This window comes from Gopherus flavomarginatus, chromosome 1, assembly GCF_025201925.1.
Source record: "Gopherus flavomarginatus isolate rGopFla2 chromosome 1, rGopFla2.mat.asm, whole genome shotgun sequence".
Classification (NCBI taxonomy): domain Eukaryota; kingdom Metazoa; phylum Chordata; order Testudines; family Testudinidae; genus Gopherus; species Gopherus flavomarginatus.
This window is the reverse complement of record NC_066617.1, coordinates 252,790,164-252,807,856: the sequence shown is the minus strand read 5'-3', so window position 1 is coordinate 252,807,856 and position 17,693 is coordinate 252,790,164. Positions and strand designations below refer to the sequence as shown.

The 17,693-nt window shown below is 39.4% G+C and overlaps 1 protein-coding gene across 1 annotated transcript in view; it reads right to left on the bottom strand.

Annotated features, from left to right (window-relative positions):
• Positions 1-17,343, bottom strand: part of SLC9A4 (solute carrier family 9 member A4) — a 33,756-nt gene extending 16,413 nt beyond the window's left edge. The window contains exons 1-5 of the mRNA XM_050937416.1: positions 16,981-17,343; positions 10,956-11,215; positions 6,837-7,054; positions 2,595-2,797; positions 1,590-1,676 (exon numbers count right to left, since the gene is read on the bottom strand). Coding sequence (XP_050793373.1) covers positions 1,590-1,676; positions 2,595-2,797; positions 6,837-7,054; positions 10,956-11,215; positions 16,981-17,328 — 1,116 coding nt within the window. The 5' untranslated portion in view covers positions 17,329-17,343. The remainder of the gene's footprint in view (positions 1-1,589; positions 1,677-2,594; positions 2,798-6,836; positions 7,055-10,955; positions 11,216-16,980) is intronic.
• Positions 17,344-17,693: the final 350 nt, after the last annotated feature.

Sequence of the window (17,693 nt, the reverse complement as noted above, 5' to 3'; positions counted from 1 at the left end):
ACAATTCTTAGGTAATCGAAGACCAGATTCTAAGGAATTTAGACACTGATTCAAATTAAACAACTCTTAGAAAATCTAAAATTTTATAAAAATCCAGACAAACTTCCCCATATGCCAATGTCTCTTATCTTTTTATTTTTCCTTAAGATTGTTTGAGCTATACAAGTAAATCTGCTACTAATTACCAGAATTTGCAGGCACCTTGATGTGTTTTCAACCTGAGCAGAAACAGCTTTAAAATCTCCAGTTATGACAGCCAAATTACTAAAAGTAATACTATTTTAGATAAAATCATATCTGACTTCAATATAAAGGTAAAAGCACTGAGGTTAATTTCAGATCAAATTAAAGTTAGCTGCTACTAACATCTACATATGTGGTTAACTTTATACATATAGTAGTCCCATTAATTTCAATGGGACTACTCATGGGTAAATTTAACCACATGTGTAAGTGTTTTGTACAGTTTTGTTAAACTAGTTTAATGACCTTCTCTCTAGCCTACCTGTACATATTATGGGATGTAAACTTAAAGTAAAATGTTTCAGAAGAAAATAAATCATCTTCCAAAATGATTCAGAGTCTTTCAAAATGAATCCTGAAGTTTTATTCATTTGTAATCAATAAAACAGAGTATCCTGATTTAAAATGTTTCCATTTTTAGTATGTACTCAAGCTGGTCAAAAGATGGTAGTGGAATGAACCACATCTCTGAACCATTGTTGCTTGGCATAGCATGAGCAGCAGTGGAGACAATGAAGGTGCCTAACTGCAGATTCAGGAAAATGACTATGCCATTTTACACTCAGTTCACTCTTGGATATCATTCTTCTCAAGCATAAGGACAAGAAGCATTTTAATGAGAGCTCAGGTTTTGCAGAAGTTGGTGGCACTTGCTGGGAAAGATGCCTACTCACTATGGTTGTGCCTACACTGCAGTCAGAGGTGTGACTGCAACATATGTAGACATAATCTGAGCTAGCTTTGATCTAACCTAGCTGGAATAACAATAGGCACTGTACAAGCCCACCTGAGACCTGGGTATGTAGTTGAGCAGTTAAACCCATGCTGCCCCAGCTTTGATGTTATTATTATTCCAGCTAGCTCTATCAAAGCTTGCTTGGGTATGTCTATCTGTGCTGCAGTCACACCACTGATCACAGTGTGGATATACACTATGTGTGAGCTGGTGAGTGGATTTTTCAAACCTGACTTTTTATTGTTATGATGCTGGGATTTTTCTTAATGGCTACAAAGTGTCAAGGTACAGAGACTGGAATCCAATTGCTACATTGTTTCATTGTTGTGTCTTTATAAAAAGTTCCATTCTGTAGTTTTGAAATTATAGTGAGGTGGCGTGGCATCCATATCCAGAGGATGTCATATATTACTTTACAACAGCTTCTTTGGACTCAAACACCATCTGATATTTTTATTAAGATATTTTGGCTGGGATTTGCAAAGGAGCCAAAGGGGCTTATTTGCCCAATGAATTTCAATGGGAACTGGGTGCCTAACTCTCTTGGGCAAATTTGGAACTCCCATTCATTCTCTTTCTAGGATACAGTTAATCAATAAAGACAACTTACTCGTACATGAATCTCTTCATTGATGCACTCTTTCTTGTTAGTCTTTTTAACATCTAGATACTTGACCAGTGGACCAATTGTGATTCCCTGTATTTAGAAAAATGAGTGAGGAAGTTAATTATTGTTTGAAACAGGCAGATAAAAAGCAAAAGGAGAAGTGACTATTTTTTATTTGATCACTGTGTCTAGAATATAGGGCTTATTTGTTATCAGTTGGGCTGGTTGAAAAATGGAGTAGGAGGTGTAGGGGAAGTTCTGAAAAAAAGTTTCCTTTTTTTTTAATCAAAATTAGATTTTCATCAGCATTTTCTAACCAACTGTAAGAATTAGTTTCTGTAAACTACCTGGCTTGCTAACCACTCATACCTAATATTTAATTCCAGAGGGAAAAAATAGTTTCAACTACATGAAAGCATGCTGTTTGACATTTTTTGAAAGAAATATTTTGATTTTTAAAACTTTTGATTTCATTTTAAAAACTGTATAATATAATGTAATATAATAGTTTAAAAGACTATGTCAGAATAAAATGATTCACCCCAAACACATTTTTTCAGGATTTTCATTTGTAAAGAATTTCTAAATTGTGGAGTTTCATTCCTAATCAGAACAAAGACAAATGTTGAAATCACAAAATCCTTCACAAAATGGAATTTCCATCCTGCATAGCCCTAGTTATGACACAAAAGGGGAACAACTACTCTTGAATATCAGACTACAAGGTGAAGTAAAAAATTGGAACATAATTTTCAGAGGAATTTTAAGGAAATCTGTTTTTAAATATTTCCAGTGGTGGAGTTACTAAATATTTAACCGAAATTATAAGAAAAAATTAATTATCCAGCAAAGGGTTATTGCGTTACATCTGGAGACTCTATCCAGCAACTAAAGTATAAAATAGAAGGATTTAATCCTGATTCAAGTGCAAATCTCAGTACAAGCTTAACTATGAAGCCTCTAGGCATCGCTGTTGTGTGAAATGAACCCATTATGAAACCTGCTTACCTGAATGAACACAGTGAAATATATAACTACAAGAGTAGCCGTAATGAACATGTGCTTTCTAGGGAAGAGATACATAGGAAGCAAAAATGCAAGGGAGAAACTACTGGCTCCTCGAAGGCCACTGTAGGCAATAATGAGCTGGTCTTTAATGGTGAAGGGGTAAGTCCGAAACTTGTTGCTGATATAAAAGAGAGCAAACACACCTAGGAGGGAGGAAAAACTATTGTTAACCAAGTAACAAAGAAAAATACTTAAAAGTGCAACAGCATTTTTAGCCTTTAAGCCACAAACACTGTTTTCTTTGCAATTGTGGGTGCTTGTAACTTCTTTTCTGGTCATTCGTTGAGGCTATTTTTAACTATACTATGATGTCTATGAGAAATTTTAACACAATGTTCTAATGTAGGTTTCTAAATGTTTTGTATTTTAACTTTGCTGAGTAGGATCAGAAGATGAGATAAGTGATATTATCCACCACCATTTGTATTTTAGACAGGCCTGTCACTGAGGTGATCTGAAGATATCCTAGATAACAGCTCTTCCTTCTTTTTCTCCTATAATATTCTTTCAAGCATTTCTTCTTCCCTTTCACTCCAGTGCATTTTGGTTCCCTTCTAAGTTACTCCAGTCATTTTCCCACACAGTAGAGGAACAGTGTGTTTGAACAGTGCTTGAACAGTTTTGATAGTTGCATATAATAAAATAAAATAAAATAATAATAATAATAATAATAATACCTATGTCTTTATGTAGTGCTTTTTCATTAGTAGTTCAGTATCAATAACCCTAGTTTGCAGAAGGAGAAACTGAGTAACAGAGGAGTGGAAAGATATAGCAAAGATCACCCAGCAAACCAAGGGCAGAGTTGACAATAGAGTCCAGGACTCCTGAGTAGCAGTCCAGTGCTCTTCACTGACTCCCTTTAAAGGCATTCGGTAACAAAACAGCTATAGTGGAAGCTGCTTAATTCTCCTGATTTGTTTTGCTTCTAATTAAAGGTAAAACTAATGTGACAGCCTGCATGACAGAGATGACCCTTGCAGTCCCTTCTAGCCCTATGTTCTATGATTCTATGTGGCTGGGTGTGGACTGCAGCTTCTGCCTACAGTATATTTAGTTGCTTGCTTGTTTTTTTCCATTACCCTCTTGGGTCCTTTTCCAACAGCTTTATTTTCTTAATGAAATGCCCTTGTATCTGCATTTGATATGAGCACCATGACTGATGTAAATAATGAACCATTATAATTAGAAAAAATCCATTTTATATATCAACCCAATAACAAGCTTATTGGATTATTATTTGGTGGCCCTCATAACACTACAAAGGTTGCATGGCACTTCCCATTATGAGATCCTGTTTTCAGTTGCTTGTAGCTTTGTCAAACTGAAGTTTTCCATGCTGGGTATCTGACTCAGGCTGATGGGTGACCTTTATTTGAAAAGCTCTAAAACCCCCATGCTTTGGAACAGGGACTGGAAATTTAGTAGGGAGGTGGCCTTTGTGCTAGGGATTGCCTTTTGCTGTACCCATTAAAAATTGTTCACATGTGGCCAAGTTATAAGACTGTAAAATCTCAGTTTGCACATGCTCAGTATAGACTTCTTCATCTTCCCCCTTAAACTCTCCTAGGATTCCATCTCACCATGCATAGACTCATAGACTCATAGGTCAGGAGGGACCAATATGATCATCTAGTCATCCAGCCTCTCACAGCTCCTAGCATTGAGCAGACTGCATGGAACATCACAGGGTAATTGAACTAAGTCCATCCTCTCACTATTCCAATGTGTGACCAGGCTGTGCCTGCACTATCCCCACAGAAATAATGAGCATGCTACAGGACCAGGGCTACAGGAGCAAAGCTGGAATTTCCCTATAGTGGCTAAACCCAGCTGCTCCCAGGGTGAGGCCAGGCAGTGGAACTGAGAGCACAGAGCCTGTCTCTCCTGTGGTCTCTGTGCCGCCCCTTGCTGGCACCCACGCAGTGCAGAGAAGAAAGCCACCTGATTTGAATGCAGAAGGGACAAAAGCTGAATCGAGGAGGGAGAGGAGCAGATGGAGACAAGGAGACTAAAGAGGGGGAGAAAAACTGGGAACATCAGTGCAAGGAGACTGACTGGGAGCCAGGAAAGAGGGAGAAAGTCTTCTTCCCCAACCAATCCCAGCCTATAACTAGGAGCCTGGGACAGGGATTTGGTGAAAGCAGCTGGGGCAGGGAGGTTGGGACTCAGCTGGCTGAGAGGGAGGAACACAGAGACTGCATGAGGAGCTGCAGACAGGGGAGGAGACTGGGACTGGCTGGGCAAGGAGACTGGAATCAGATGTAGGGAAGGAGAGAAACTGGGAGTGGACGGGGATCTTGGGGCTTAGTCAGCAAGTTGAGAGGTGGAGACTAGAACTCAATGGGAAACATGACATACGATGAGAAGCCAGAGGAGAATGGAGTGGGAGAAGGAGCCAAGAGTGGCAAAGAGACAAAATTGGGATGGGAACAGGTGAGTGGGGATGGAGCAGGAGGGGTCACACTTAAGAGCAGAGGGCAGAAGAGTCTTTACCCACTAGCGCACACTCCCCTCCAGAGTCTGGAAGATCCCCAAGATTCACCATTTCTCTACTGCCAGCAAATATCTGTGAAACCCACTGGCAAAATCTTATACCTCTCTACCGCAGGGCCACATACAGGACGTCAACCTACCATTGCTATTGGTTATTTCATTAGCTCAAGTGGCAGAGGTTTGTGAGATGAATCAAAAGGTTCCAACCTAGCTGATGACCACGTGAGTGCCAATATGATGGAATTTCTGTTTTTTCAGTTTGCTTTATTTAAAAAATGAAGATAACTGCACACTAAAATCATGCATTAAGGTTGCAAAGACAAGTACTCAGAAATTAAGAAATGCCAGAATTAAGGTTGCCTCTGCAACCTTAATTTGCCCCCTTGTGCATATGCATTATGGTACAATCTTTAATTACATGACACATACTTTAATTACATGACCATAGGAGCCCTGTTTCATTCAGTGATATATAAATAAATTAAAATAAGGAATAATCGTGTCTGAATGCAATGTGCTTACTGACTAGTTGTTTTGGGAATTGTATACAATTAGTAGTAACACTTACATTTACTTGATAAAAACACTGTGCCCAATCCTAGGATCTGGCTGGTTCAGGACCAGAGGGCATGGGGCGAAGTTAGCTGCATGCTACCTCTCCAATTCCCCAGTCCTGGGATACCAGGAGCCAATTCAGTTACCATAATATGTCAGAGCAGCCTCAGGGCTGGGTTACTAGCCAGGGATCATGAGTGTCCTGCCACACCTTTTCCATTTTACCGTGTGACCAGCTCACCCTAACCCCTGGAGAGCTTGGGCAGGGCTGGGGTAAAGCTGGTTAAACCAGTTTTACATCACCTGGAGATTTCCTTCACCCATGCCATCCAAGCCAAGGGAAAGGCTTTACAGGAGCTGTGCCAAAGGGCCAGGATCTGGATTCACAGTATATAGAACTTTATCTACTTTAAGAATAAATTCAAATAGCTAATATTCTCTCTGTCATTAAAATTGCAGAGAAATGTTCAAATTGCCAAAAATAGATAAGGAACCATTCAGGATCTCGTTCTATTGGTAAATTAACCACATTCTAAAATGTAACCATTATGAAGTCCACTTATCTGAATAAACACAGTAATAACATATGGCCAGCCTAAATATCAACATAATGATGGAAATAGTTTAATTTTACTTAAAAGTTTACTCCGCACTGAATCACAAAATCCAGCTTCAGGTATTGACCTTTGGGTTGTTGTTTCCACCCTCCCCCACCAGTTCAGTATTAGTATTTGTGAAGTTACCTGGTCAGTAAGACACACCTATTAAACTCATTATTAAACAGGTTATACAAGTCAGCACTATATTTCCTAGCCTACTTTTGCACTGATTACTTTCAAAGCAGGGCTGCCCAGAGGGGGCGGGCAAGAGGGGCAATTTGCCCCAGGGCCCGGGCCCTGCCGGGGCCCCCACAAGAGTTTTTTGGGGCCCCTGGAGCAGGGTCCTTTACTCTCTCCGAGGCCCCGGAAACCTCTCTTGGGGCCTGGGCCCCCAGAGCATCTTCCGCTCCGGGTCTTCAGCAGCAATTTGGTGGCAGGGAAACGTGAATCCTCTGGGTGGCCCTGTTTCAAAGATGCAGAGCGCCACATCTACCCAGGCTGGCTATGTTAAAATGCACTGTTAGCCTCTTACTTAGCGCACGCCAAATCAAGCAGAAGAGCAGAGTGAAGGAAACAAAGGCCCAATTCCACTCGTGGTTCCTTCCAACTGTGGACACTCCCATGAACACGAAAATCAAGGTCTCGCTGACACTGCTCAGCATCTTCATGAAGTATTTTATGGTTGTATAGGAATTCTGGGAAACATTCTCCTCCACATATTTTTTCATAGTCACTGCACATGCCGTCATCCTGTTCATTTAGAAACATCATGCAAAGCATTAGGTATTGGCAACGGTCATCGGTGTTTATCATCTTAAAAGAAAAAGGCTCCTCTAACCACTCTAGCTTGAAGACTAGTTAAATCCAGACTGTCTGCTCATCTTATTTGAACCCACACATGGGCCAGATTCTGAGACCTTTCCTCATGCAATACCTTCATCCTTAAATTGAGCCATTGATTTCAATGGGACTACTTGAGGAGTAAGGGACTGTGTAATGGTATGGACATTGCATCTGGCCCTATATGTGTATCCCATATAGAGGAGAAGAAAAGGAGCCAGAGTTTGCCAACCTTACTCAAAGTGAGTCTGGTTCAAAGTCATTTTTGTTTTGAATGCATAACAAATACGAATAAAGGGGCAAACTCATGGCTTTGCCACCAGCATCAGGCAAGGAATAACGCATTGTCATGCTGCCCTGGGAGCAGACCAGTCAGTGCCACACTCTGCCTCCCAGTAACCCGTCACTCTGGTGTGGCGAAGGAGGAACCCTGCATAAACCCTACACCTGGCACAGAGTGTTCCCCACCACACCAGCTAGCCAGCATATTAGGGAGTGGAGACCTAGCTCCAATGATTCTCCACCTCTCCCTGCCCACTGCTGTCCATAAGCATCGCAGGAGGAAATGCAGCAACAGCCCTGCAGAGGCTGCTTTTTCACTTCATAGCGATCCAGCTTGCACAGGGCAGCGAAGGGACACCTTACAGCTCCTTACTTCTCTGCTTGGCTGCATGAACCAGGCCACCATCTGGCCCAAACATATCAGTAAACAATGTGGGCAAGACATTGATACTATTACTCATACTAAATAGCACCTTAATCTCAGACTGAAGATAATAAGACTTCTCATGGAGTAAGGTACAGTAGAACCTCAGAGTTATGAACACTAGAGTTATGAACTGACCAGTCAACCACACACGCCATTTGGAACTGGAAGTACACAATTACGCAGAAACAGAGACAAAAAAAAGAACACCTTCTTCCCTCCAAAAAAGCAAATATGTACAGTGTGGTGTTAGAGGTAAACTACTAAAAATATTAAGGGAAAGCAGCATTTTTCTTCTGCATAATAAAGTTTCAAAGCTATATTAAGTCGATGTTCAGTTGTAAACTTTTGAAAGAACAACCATAATGTTTTGTTCAGAGTTACAAACATTTCAGTTACGAACAACCTCCATTCCCGAGGTGTTCATAACTCTGAGGTGCTCCTGTACTTCCTAGCATGAGTAGGAATATCCTACTGCATGGCAGATTTTGTGTTCTCTGTTAAATCAGCAGTCAGGCATTTTCCCAAGGCTTCCTCATTTCCGTCATGTTCTCCACAGCTTAAAGGAAACTGTACGTAAATAGGCAGGTTGAATGCTAAACTGATAGATAGCCCAGTATGTCACCTAGCTGGTTTCCATCTATAACATTTTATTCCTAGCAGCCTTCTACAGCCAATAGTTTTCTAATCTTGTGTGCTCAGAATATTCTGAGTGCTCCTCAAGTCTCCCATTCATTCCACCTAGACAAAGCTACAGGGTGTTCTGGAGGAACAGACATATTCGGCAGGTCCAAGGACATTCTAAGACAAGATCAATAGACATTGATGTTTAATACCGTTGTCTTTTCAAGATATATGCATAATAAATTTTCATAACCCCAGTGGAAAATGAATGAATTCATCAATAATTCAATAGTGCAACAGTAAGTTCCCATCACTAAAATAAGCAATAATATATTTAATAGGCTAGTAAGAAGACTAAACCCTGATTATATTAATATTATTCTATTACTAATAATTTCAATAAACTAATGACAATAAGAAGCATGTGAAATAAAGTTCTATATATTTTAAAATAATGAATATTCACAGGGGTGGTTTGTAAGGTACAGAAAGATTGATCAAATCTATAACTGATTAATAAATTTGTATTCAGCTCTGATAGGACCTGATCTTGAAGTAAATGAGAAGTTTGTCAATTACCTATATACCATATATTAGTGGGCAAAATATGAACCAGGATCTGGGTCACTTTGCAATGGGTGTAAATAGCTACACAAGGTATAAAACAGTGGAGAATAGGATTAGAATCATATATACTCTGATAATTAGATTGGATTAAGAATCATCTAAATATTGCATTATAAATGCACTTAGAGTATGAGGCTAGGTGCTTTATATATGTATCTAATTAAACAATTGGGTTAAATTTTCAAACACAGGTACCTCAGATGATCCTGCAAGGTAAGTGTGCATACAACCCCATCTTTGCACAGAGACTGTAAACTGGTGTTTGTGAACAAATCAGGGTCTGAGACATGCAGTGAGAGCTAATGTAACATTTTTGCACTCATAATGGCAGTACACTTTTTTATGCATGTGCAATGTATTGTAGGTGCCCACGTTCAAACATTTGTCCCCATTATGTGAGAATCCCTCCTGGAGGTAGCCTTCACTCATTCTGGGGCACCAGGCTCAGTGAAGTCTCATCCCCAGCTCAGTCATGTGAGCTCAGGGCAGGAAAAAAAAACCTGGTGTTGCCAGACCAGGAGTCAGAGACTGGACTCAGCAGCAACCAGCAGAATTATCTATAGAACTGAGGATGTCACCAGACTTCACTTCTTCAGTTTTTACTTTGGTATTCTTTCCTCTCCATTATTTGGCTTCAACTCCTTCCCACATCCTCGCCTCACATTCCCTTTGCTGTGCCACACTGTCTCTGCCCTCCATGCGCCTCTCCTTTCCTCCCTCCATCCTTTCACTCTTCTTTCCTATCCCTGTCCCCCTTGTCATCCTCCCATCAATGTCCTCTCTCTCTCTTCCTTTGTGTTTACTGTAAATTATAGTCCTTTCTGAACTTCCCTCTTCATCTCACACCTGTACATTCATAACACATTTGGGACCAGCCATAGAACTATTTCAAGGTTACTGTAGTGAAGTGTCTGGCCTTTAATCAATAGCACCATTGCTCTTTACAGAGCATGGTGTATGCACCAATGAGTTCTCTGAGGGCTGCTGAGTCCAGTGAGCAAGTCACAGTCTCATCCACAGGTAAGGCACACCAATGTATTAGCAATGCTCTGAATCCAAGCAGCAGATTCCGTCCTTCTCTGACGCCAGTTATCACAAAGATTGATCCAGTCCTTCTTGCAATGCCTCGCTCCATCAACAAGCTGATCCTGTCAACGAGAGCAGCATTCTGCACTCCTTTCCCAGTCATTCAAAGAGATTCAAAGGATACTAATTCATCTTTACAAACATCCCCAAATCTGCATAGTGGTCTACCTCTCTTTCTAGACCCTTTGTGACCCTTCGCTCTTTGGGATCCTGTAATCTGGCATTCACTTGACATGTCCAAGTCTTTTCTTACTGATCAGCATTCCCATGAACGACATACCAGCATGATTTAACACTTCCACATTTATCACCCTGTCTTGGTTTTTTAATGTGCATGTGTTTGTTTAATGCTTCTGAGATTTATATTTGGGCCAGATTTAGTTCCAAGTTACACAAAATTAATTTAGGTGTAATTCCACTTAAATCCGTGGAGTTCAATTGATATACATTGCTGTAGCTGAGAGCAAGATCTAGTCTATTATTCTTTTGATATTAACAATGTTGTATATAACTACATCACTCTCATAACATTATTGGGATGCCACATAGAAATAAATATTAGAGCATAAGTTGGTCTGGTATCAGATCATGCTGTGTTTAAACAGCTATATCAGTAGACCAGGTTGCACTTTTAGGCCCATAAAGAATCACAACTGAAAAAAATGGGACAGGGGCAGCAGAAATCATTATACTAATCCCAAGCAAAACACCTTGTCAAGAATGGAATTCCGCCCGGGAGGCATTTGAAAATTCTTATTTGATACTCACGCCAGAATGCCTGAGATGTAGAGGGTTTCAGCAGACAAATATGACAAATAGCTGAACATGAAGACAAGCAGTGGTTCGATGGCAGAAATGTTCTGTGTAAATCGAGTCATGAATGCCGAAACAAATCCAAACACGATGCCAAATAGCACTCCACCTAGTCCTACTACAAAGAAACGAGCAAATCCAGCAAGAACATCAACAGGTTCAATCTCTTCGTATCGGTGCATCTGGGTAAAGGCGATGAATATGTTATATAACACCTGTATGAAAAATAATAGCAAATTAGAAATCTTTCAAAACTAGATTTTTCTCAATATTTTTAGTGGTATGTGCCACACACTGTATTCTAATCATATTGCTTAGCAAAATTGTAGTTTAAATCTGAACATCTCCTTAAGAGGCCCCATAATTATCTACCTGGCTGGGATCCTAAATCTAGTGAAGAAATGATACAAAATGCCAGTCAATGTGTCATATTCATCATGTAAAAACAGTAAGACAGTTAGGCTGGGACACCGCATGTGTGTGATATATGGAATGTATGATGTTTTCAGAAAGTACATGATACATCAGACACCATAAAATATGTAGCAAAGAAGGTGTTCAGAAGCACTGTGATGGATGAAAATGTAAGAACTTAAGAATCAAACCAAATCAAATCTAGTAGAATAGAATAGAAGCTAAGCAACTCTAGCTTCATACTGGCAATAGATAAACACTCAACTCATGGTTCAATATGCAATTGTTGTTATTAAATTTAATAGAACTCTTATATAACTAATTTGTATTACCTTGCCTTAATAATATCGTAATTGCCATCTGTTGTGTGATGGCTATTGATAAATTTGTACAGTGAATTTTTAAAAATGTCAAAACGACATTGTCAAGGAACTTTTCAAAAGTTTGAAAATACTTTTTTTTTATTCACTTATACTAGCCTCTTGGAGCTCGCTGGAAACTGAAGTCTATTCCACTGTTGTTATATCATTTTTATATTACAGATAACTAAAGCAGCAGCAGCTGCAGCACAACACTGCTACTGGTGAAAGGGTTATTCAGACTCCAGGCCTATTCATTCTTGGACCTCTCCTTTGAAATTGTCGCAGGGATTCCAGTTGTGTCAAGGACAATCATCTTCTTGGAACTGGATTGAAGCCATCAATTCCCCGAACCATCCAATTCCCTACATATCGTACATTAATGACATAGCAGTCATTCTCAAGGTAGGCACTACAAACCTATTAGTGATTTGACTATTTAAAGTGTGTAAATAGCTAATTAAATTATTTATTTTGGTTAAGGAGCTTGAAATACTGAAAAAATATTGTGAGGTTAGGTAGTAGATTGTGCTCAGCACATTACACACTGGGTCTGTAGGGTTGATTTTTATTAAATATAGGTCAGATGCTTAATCATCAAGCTTTTGTTATGAATAATTTCTACTCTGAAAAATGCATGAGAATAATCTCCTTTGGGATTTTCCATTTTCATCCACTTATCAAATGGCAACTGAAGTGTTCAGCAGGGCAGCATGAAGGTATTGATTAAAAATATGTAAGAGTTTTTGACTACTAGCTGATGATAAATCCTATTGTACCTGTTATCAATAAATATCAGTCATACCAGATTCACTTCCAGGTTTTAAAAGTCAGTTTGGAAAAGTCTAAAGTCACAAATTTGCCACAATTTTTGCTACTGATAGCATTAGTCCCTGACACTGTCCTGTTTAAAACAAGCCAAAAAGTCTTCACATATCTGGTGTCCTTTAGTTTTTTTCTTTGCCTAACTTATTTTAGAAGGCTATTTAATGAGATTAAAGGAGATATTTGCTGGTCATAGGCGTCAACTCATTAAAAACAGTAATTACTTCTCAGATATTATCTAGCTTTAATTGCTTCCTGGGAACATTTACCCTTGAGCTGTCATACAGTAGATTCTCAGGGATGCTCATTGTTACTAGGTGACAGGAAACACACAATAAAATGTTCTAAATGGCAGCTTCCTACAAATAAGGGTGATCCACTTTTCCAAACTGCGAAGCGTGGAACTGTGCTTCTCAGTAGCAGACCACTGAAGACTAGACACGAGTACACATGTATAGTTACCGTACAGTACTTGAGTCACCACAGTTGTCCTCTAACTACTCCCCATTCCTTGTTGATGACACCCTGTCTTCAGCATAGATTTTGGAAAGTGGGCAGCTGGTACTCAGCTGCTGATCGAGCACTATTGAGTTTAGAGCTGGGCAGACTATTTTCAGGGAATAACTTCTATCATTTAGCCCTTTTTCCTGTTCCTGAATTGTCCATTGTCACACAACATCGCAATTTCCATGAGTGTGTTCGTTGTGTGCATTCATTACTAAATGCTTAATGCAAAAGTATTTCAGCCATGGATTGCTCACTAACTATGCACTATGAGTATTTGCTAGTCACTTCAGTCACATGGCATTGTTTCTGTTCCATAAATGGATTACCATAATTCTTTTAGTGGCAGGAAGGCCCGAATCAGCCTCTGGTGCTTTGATTCACTCAGAGAAAAGGCAGAGGCAGTTTATGGAGAGGTAGCAGGTCTTATTTTAGGAATTTTTAAACCTGGTGCTTTGGGCTTTTGCACAAAACCATTATATTCTAGCTAAACACTTGGAGGCTGCATTTTAAAATACCTGGCTTCTTTTTGACTGAAGGCAAAGACATAAACTACTAAAAGCAAGATTAACTGGAACTTTACATAAGATTTTACAAATGATTTCCTTTGTCATGTTCACAAAACAAAATTGGCTTTGGGTGCTGTCTTATTTGTGAAAAGGCAGAGCAACATTCTTCCTAATATTGAAGAATTGCCACTTTTAGATCTGTTATTATACAGAGAGATTGAAGTGTTCTTCTACTGGTTTTTGAATGTTATGATTCCTGATGCAGCTCAGACTACCAAGGCTGCTACATATTCCTTCCATTCTGAGAGAAGGGCAAACTAGGCAATGAGCTTACTTTGGTCAGGCTTCTGACCGGTACAGGACAGTACAGTTCTGGGGTGCAAAGCTAGGGAGCTGGGAGGAATTGGCTGGAGATTCCCTATTGATGGCTCATGAATGGCTGGGAGATCATTCATGTAAATCAGTTGGGTGTGTCCCTGCCTGTGGATATCTGGGTAAGTGCAGTGTCTGTCAGAGGCTTGTAGCTTGACATCAGCATCACAGTGTAAGAGACAACCCAAGCTGGTGGGTTTGGAGGGCTCAGCAGTCCCAAAAGTCCAGGTTGCACCAATGGGATCCCGTCACAGTGAGTAGAAGATATTTTATATTATATTGCAGTTTTCCTTTAAGACATCAATCAGATATTATATTTATATTCTTTGATTAAGAGAAATATCTTAAGGATTTTGTTTGATAGAGGTTTTGAGGAAGGTTGAGGGTATTTGGAGAGTAATATTGGTAAAAAGCGGCTTGTCTACTATTTTGAGTTATTAAATGTTTTAATTTATTGACTGAGTTAATTTATTACCAGAGTATGGCTCTTACGTTGTGGTGTGGTCATCGCTATATGATTATAAGTTTAATTAAGTGTCATGTTAGGCAGCCTACAGCTTTTTGTAGGGTGTTCTTGTTGGTGTCTACATTAGGGTTGGCAAGCCAGTCAGTTGACTGGTCAAATAATGTAATTGACCTATCAATTCACTGCCTATTATTTGACCCTGGTCAAATATTGTCAAATATTCCAGCAAGAATTCCCAGGTGCAGGTGGAAGCTTATCTGTTTAGTTGCATCATAGTGCCATTTTTTCATTTACTAGTACATTTTTTCATTGTGTTTTGTACATCTATGTGTTAAAATAACTCAGGCAAGGAACTTGTTTTTTGTGATTAGGCCTAAGTATTTATCTAAGGATAAGCTTCCTGGAGCACACAAAGTCTTATTCTTTTTTATTACTGTTCTAATAAATCAGTGCTTTAAAATGTTTGACCATTTTTGTATTATTTGACCGGTTAATTGACGAATAATTTTTGAACCAGTCACAAATGCTCAAACCTACTCTAAGTCTAAATAATTTTTGAAAAATGATTTTCAAACTTTTCAAACTTTTTGGCACAGTGCAACACAGGAGTAACTTGAAAGGGTGATCTTTCTGTGTTCCAGTGGTTGCATCTGAGTAGACACTTGTATTATTCTGAAATCAAAATATGTTATTCATTGAATCTTTACCTACATGATACATTATGTATATAGCTCATTTATATTCATTGACTTTACCTCCCCACTCTCTGTAGACACAATTATGTTGCTAATACGCAGCTCATAGCAAGCAATAGAAGAACTGGCTGATGGAAGTCTTGAACTTTCTCATGCAAAGAGTTCTTGTGAAGGTAATGGCACAACTTGAATGGGTAAAGTGACCATGATTTGGCCTCCAGTCACTTAAATAGGAATATTTTCCAAACCATTATTCCAATTCCAGAGTTTTTTAGGGATTTTTTTCCCACTAAAGTTGTCAATTTTATATATATTTTTACATTAAATATCACATATTTTACGTAAGAAATGGCAATATAGCAATTTCTTGTGTAAAATGCAAACAGCAGAATTCTTAACAGCTTTTCCCAAATGTAGGATACAAAATTTCATTCAACCTGATAAAAATGTAATGTCTTTTTTAAAAGCCACTGTTATAACAAACGGACACCAGTAATTAGTGAGCTACCTCATAAGCAATGTACATACAGATTTCAGTAGCAAGGATTAATCACATGCATCATTAACTTTAAAATCTTTTCATCCTGATTGGGGAACCAGGAGCCTGCGATCATTTCATAACAATTAGGTCTCAAGAGGACAAATTAGTTTCCTCCTCTCCCTTGTTTAAATCACTCCTAAAATACCATGGGCTCTGAAGACTTTCAACAATGAACTCTGCAAGAGTCTTCCAACACATCAAATTTCCAGTTGCACTTGATGTTCAAGCAGTGTGTGAATTGTTTTTGACTGTGTTCTGGACTCCTGTGTTTTAGATTCTAAAAGGACCCAAAGCATTTAATAAGACCATGCTTGAATTTTAGCACAATTAGTCCTATTGATTTCAGTGGGACAACTTGCATGCTTAAAGTTAAGCAGGTACAGAAGTGTTTTGCTAGATCAGGACCTAAGGCCAGAATTTCAAAAGTGACTAGTGATTCTGGATGCCTCATGTTTTGGCAGAGCTGGTTGAAAACCAGGGAAAGAATTTCACAAATACGGCCCTTTTTTTGTCATAAAAATTCAGGTTTTGTTTATTTTAATTCCAACACCACTTTTGAGTCAGCTTGATAGACCTTAAAGGGATTGATTCTCAGAAAGAGATGAGCATCTGCCCTCTGAAAATCAGGCCCTTTTTAAATTGTCTCAGTTTGGGTACCCAAAAATTGAGACACCCAAAATCACTAGTCTTCTTTGGAAATCTTGGCCAGAATTCTTTGAAGCAGAACCATTTCTTTTATTTGCTTGTACAATACCAAGAAAATTCTCGGCACTTAGAGTCTGACCCTGCATCACTGATTCAATTATTGTGTGGCCATTCGCATCAGTGGGAGCAGGATCAGAGTTTACTAGATAATAAATACAAGACATGATTCTCCTCTCACTTCCAGCAGTGCTATAAGCAGTGGATTTTTTTTAATGAATTACTCCAGTGTTTACCATCCAGATGTGTTATGTGAGTACAATGCCTAGCTCTATGGGGGTCTGATCCCTGATTAGAGCCTCTAGCCACCAGTGAAATATACACATTATTATCATCATCATCAATCAATCAATCACAAATAAATTAGAGTGACCAGATAGCAAGTGTGAAAAATCAGAACAGGAGGTGGGGGGTAATAGGCACCTGTATAGGAAAAATCCCCAAATATCAGGACCGTCCCTATAAAATTGAGACATCTGGTCACCCCAAAATATATGCATTTCCAGTGGAGTTCCTTCTGTTTCTCCTCTAGAACCAACAGAAACTCTGCCTCTGCGATGTGAGGAAAAAATGAACAGCAAAAGCAAACTCACCACAGTAATTCCATCATTTAGCAAAGACTCTCCAAATATCATCATGTAAAGCTGCTCATTAACAGAGGCCTCTTCAAAAACAGCTAGTGCTGCCACGGGATCCACAGCTGAAATCAGGCTGCCAAAGAGCAAGTTCTGCAGCAGGTTAACATCAGTGAGACCAAAGGCTTCGATCTGGCAGATCCCATAGAGAGACAGTCCGATGCCAAAGGCATTGAGAAGGGATCCCAGTACAGACCACCACAGGATGGACACAAAATTTTCAAAAAAGGGGCGAGTAGGCATAAAGTACCCCTCCTCAAGGACAATGGGTGGGAGGAGATACAGGAAGTAAATGTTAGTAGTCATAACTGGTGGGGATTTGTGATCAGTGCCAAAAATGATTGCTCCAACCAGTGCCCCAATAACTATCAGAAGGCAGCATTCCGGCACGAGGCTTGGCAGTCGGTGGTAGAGATGGAAACCTTGAATAAAACATGGGAATATGAGCTGAGTTGAAAAGGTTTTCATGTTGCCATATTTCCAATTCTTCCTGACTCTAGACAGATGTTTCCCCAACTTGCAATATGTTTCACTGAGAAGGCCAAGTTCTACCCTCGGTCACACTAACACAAATCCATACAACAGTGGGGGGCTAGCCCCAAGTCTTTCTGGTACCCTGTACCCATTAAAAATTTCTTGGGTTTTTTTGTTTGTTTTGTTTTGTTTTTTTA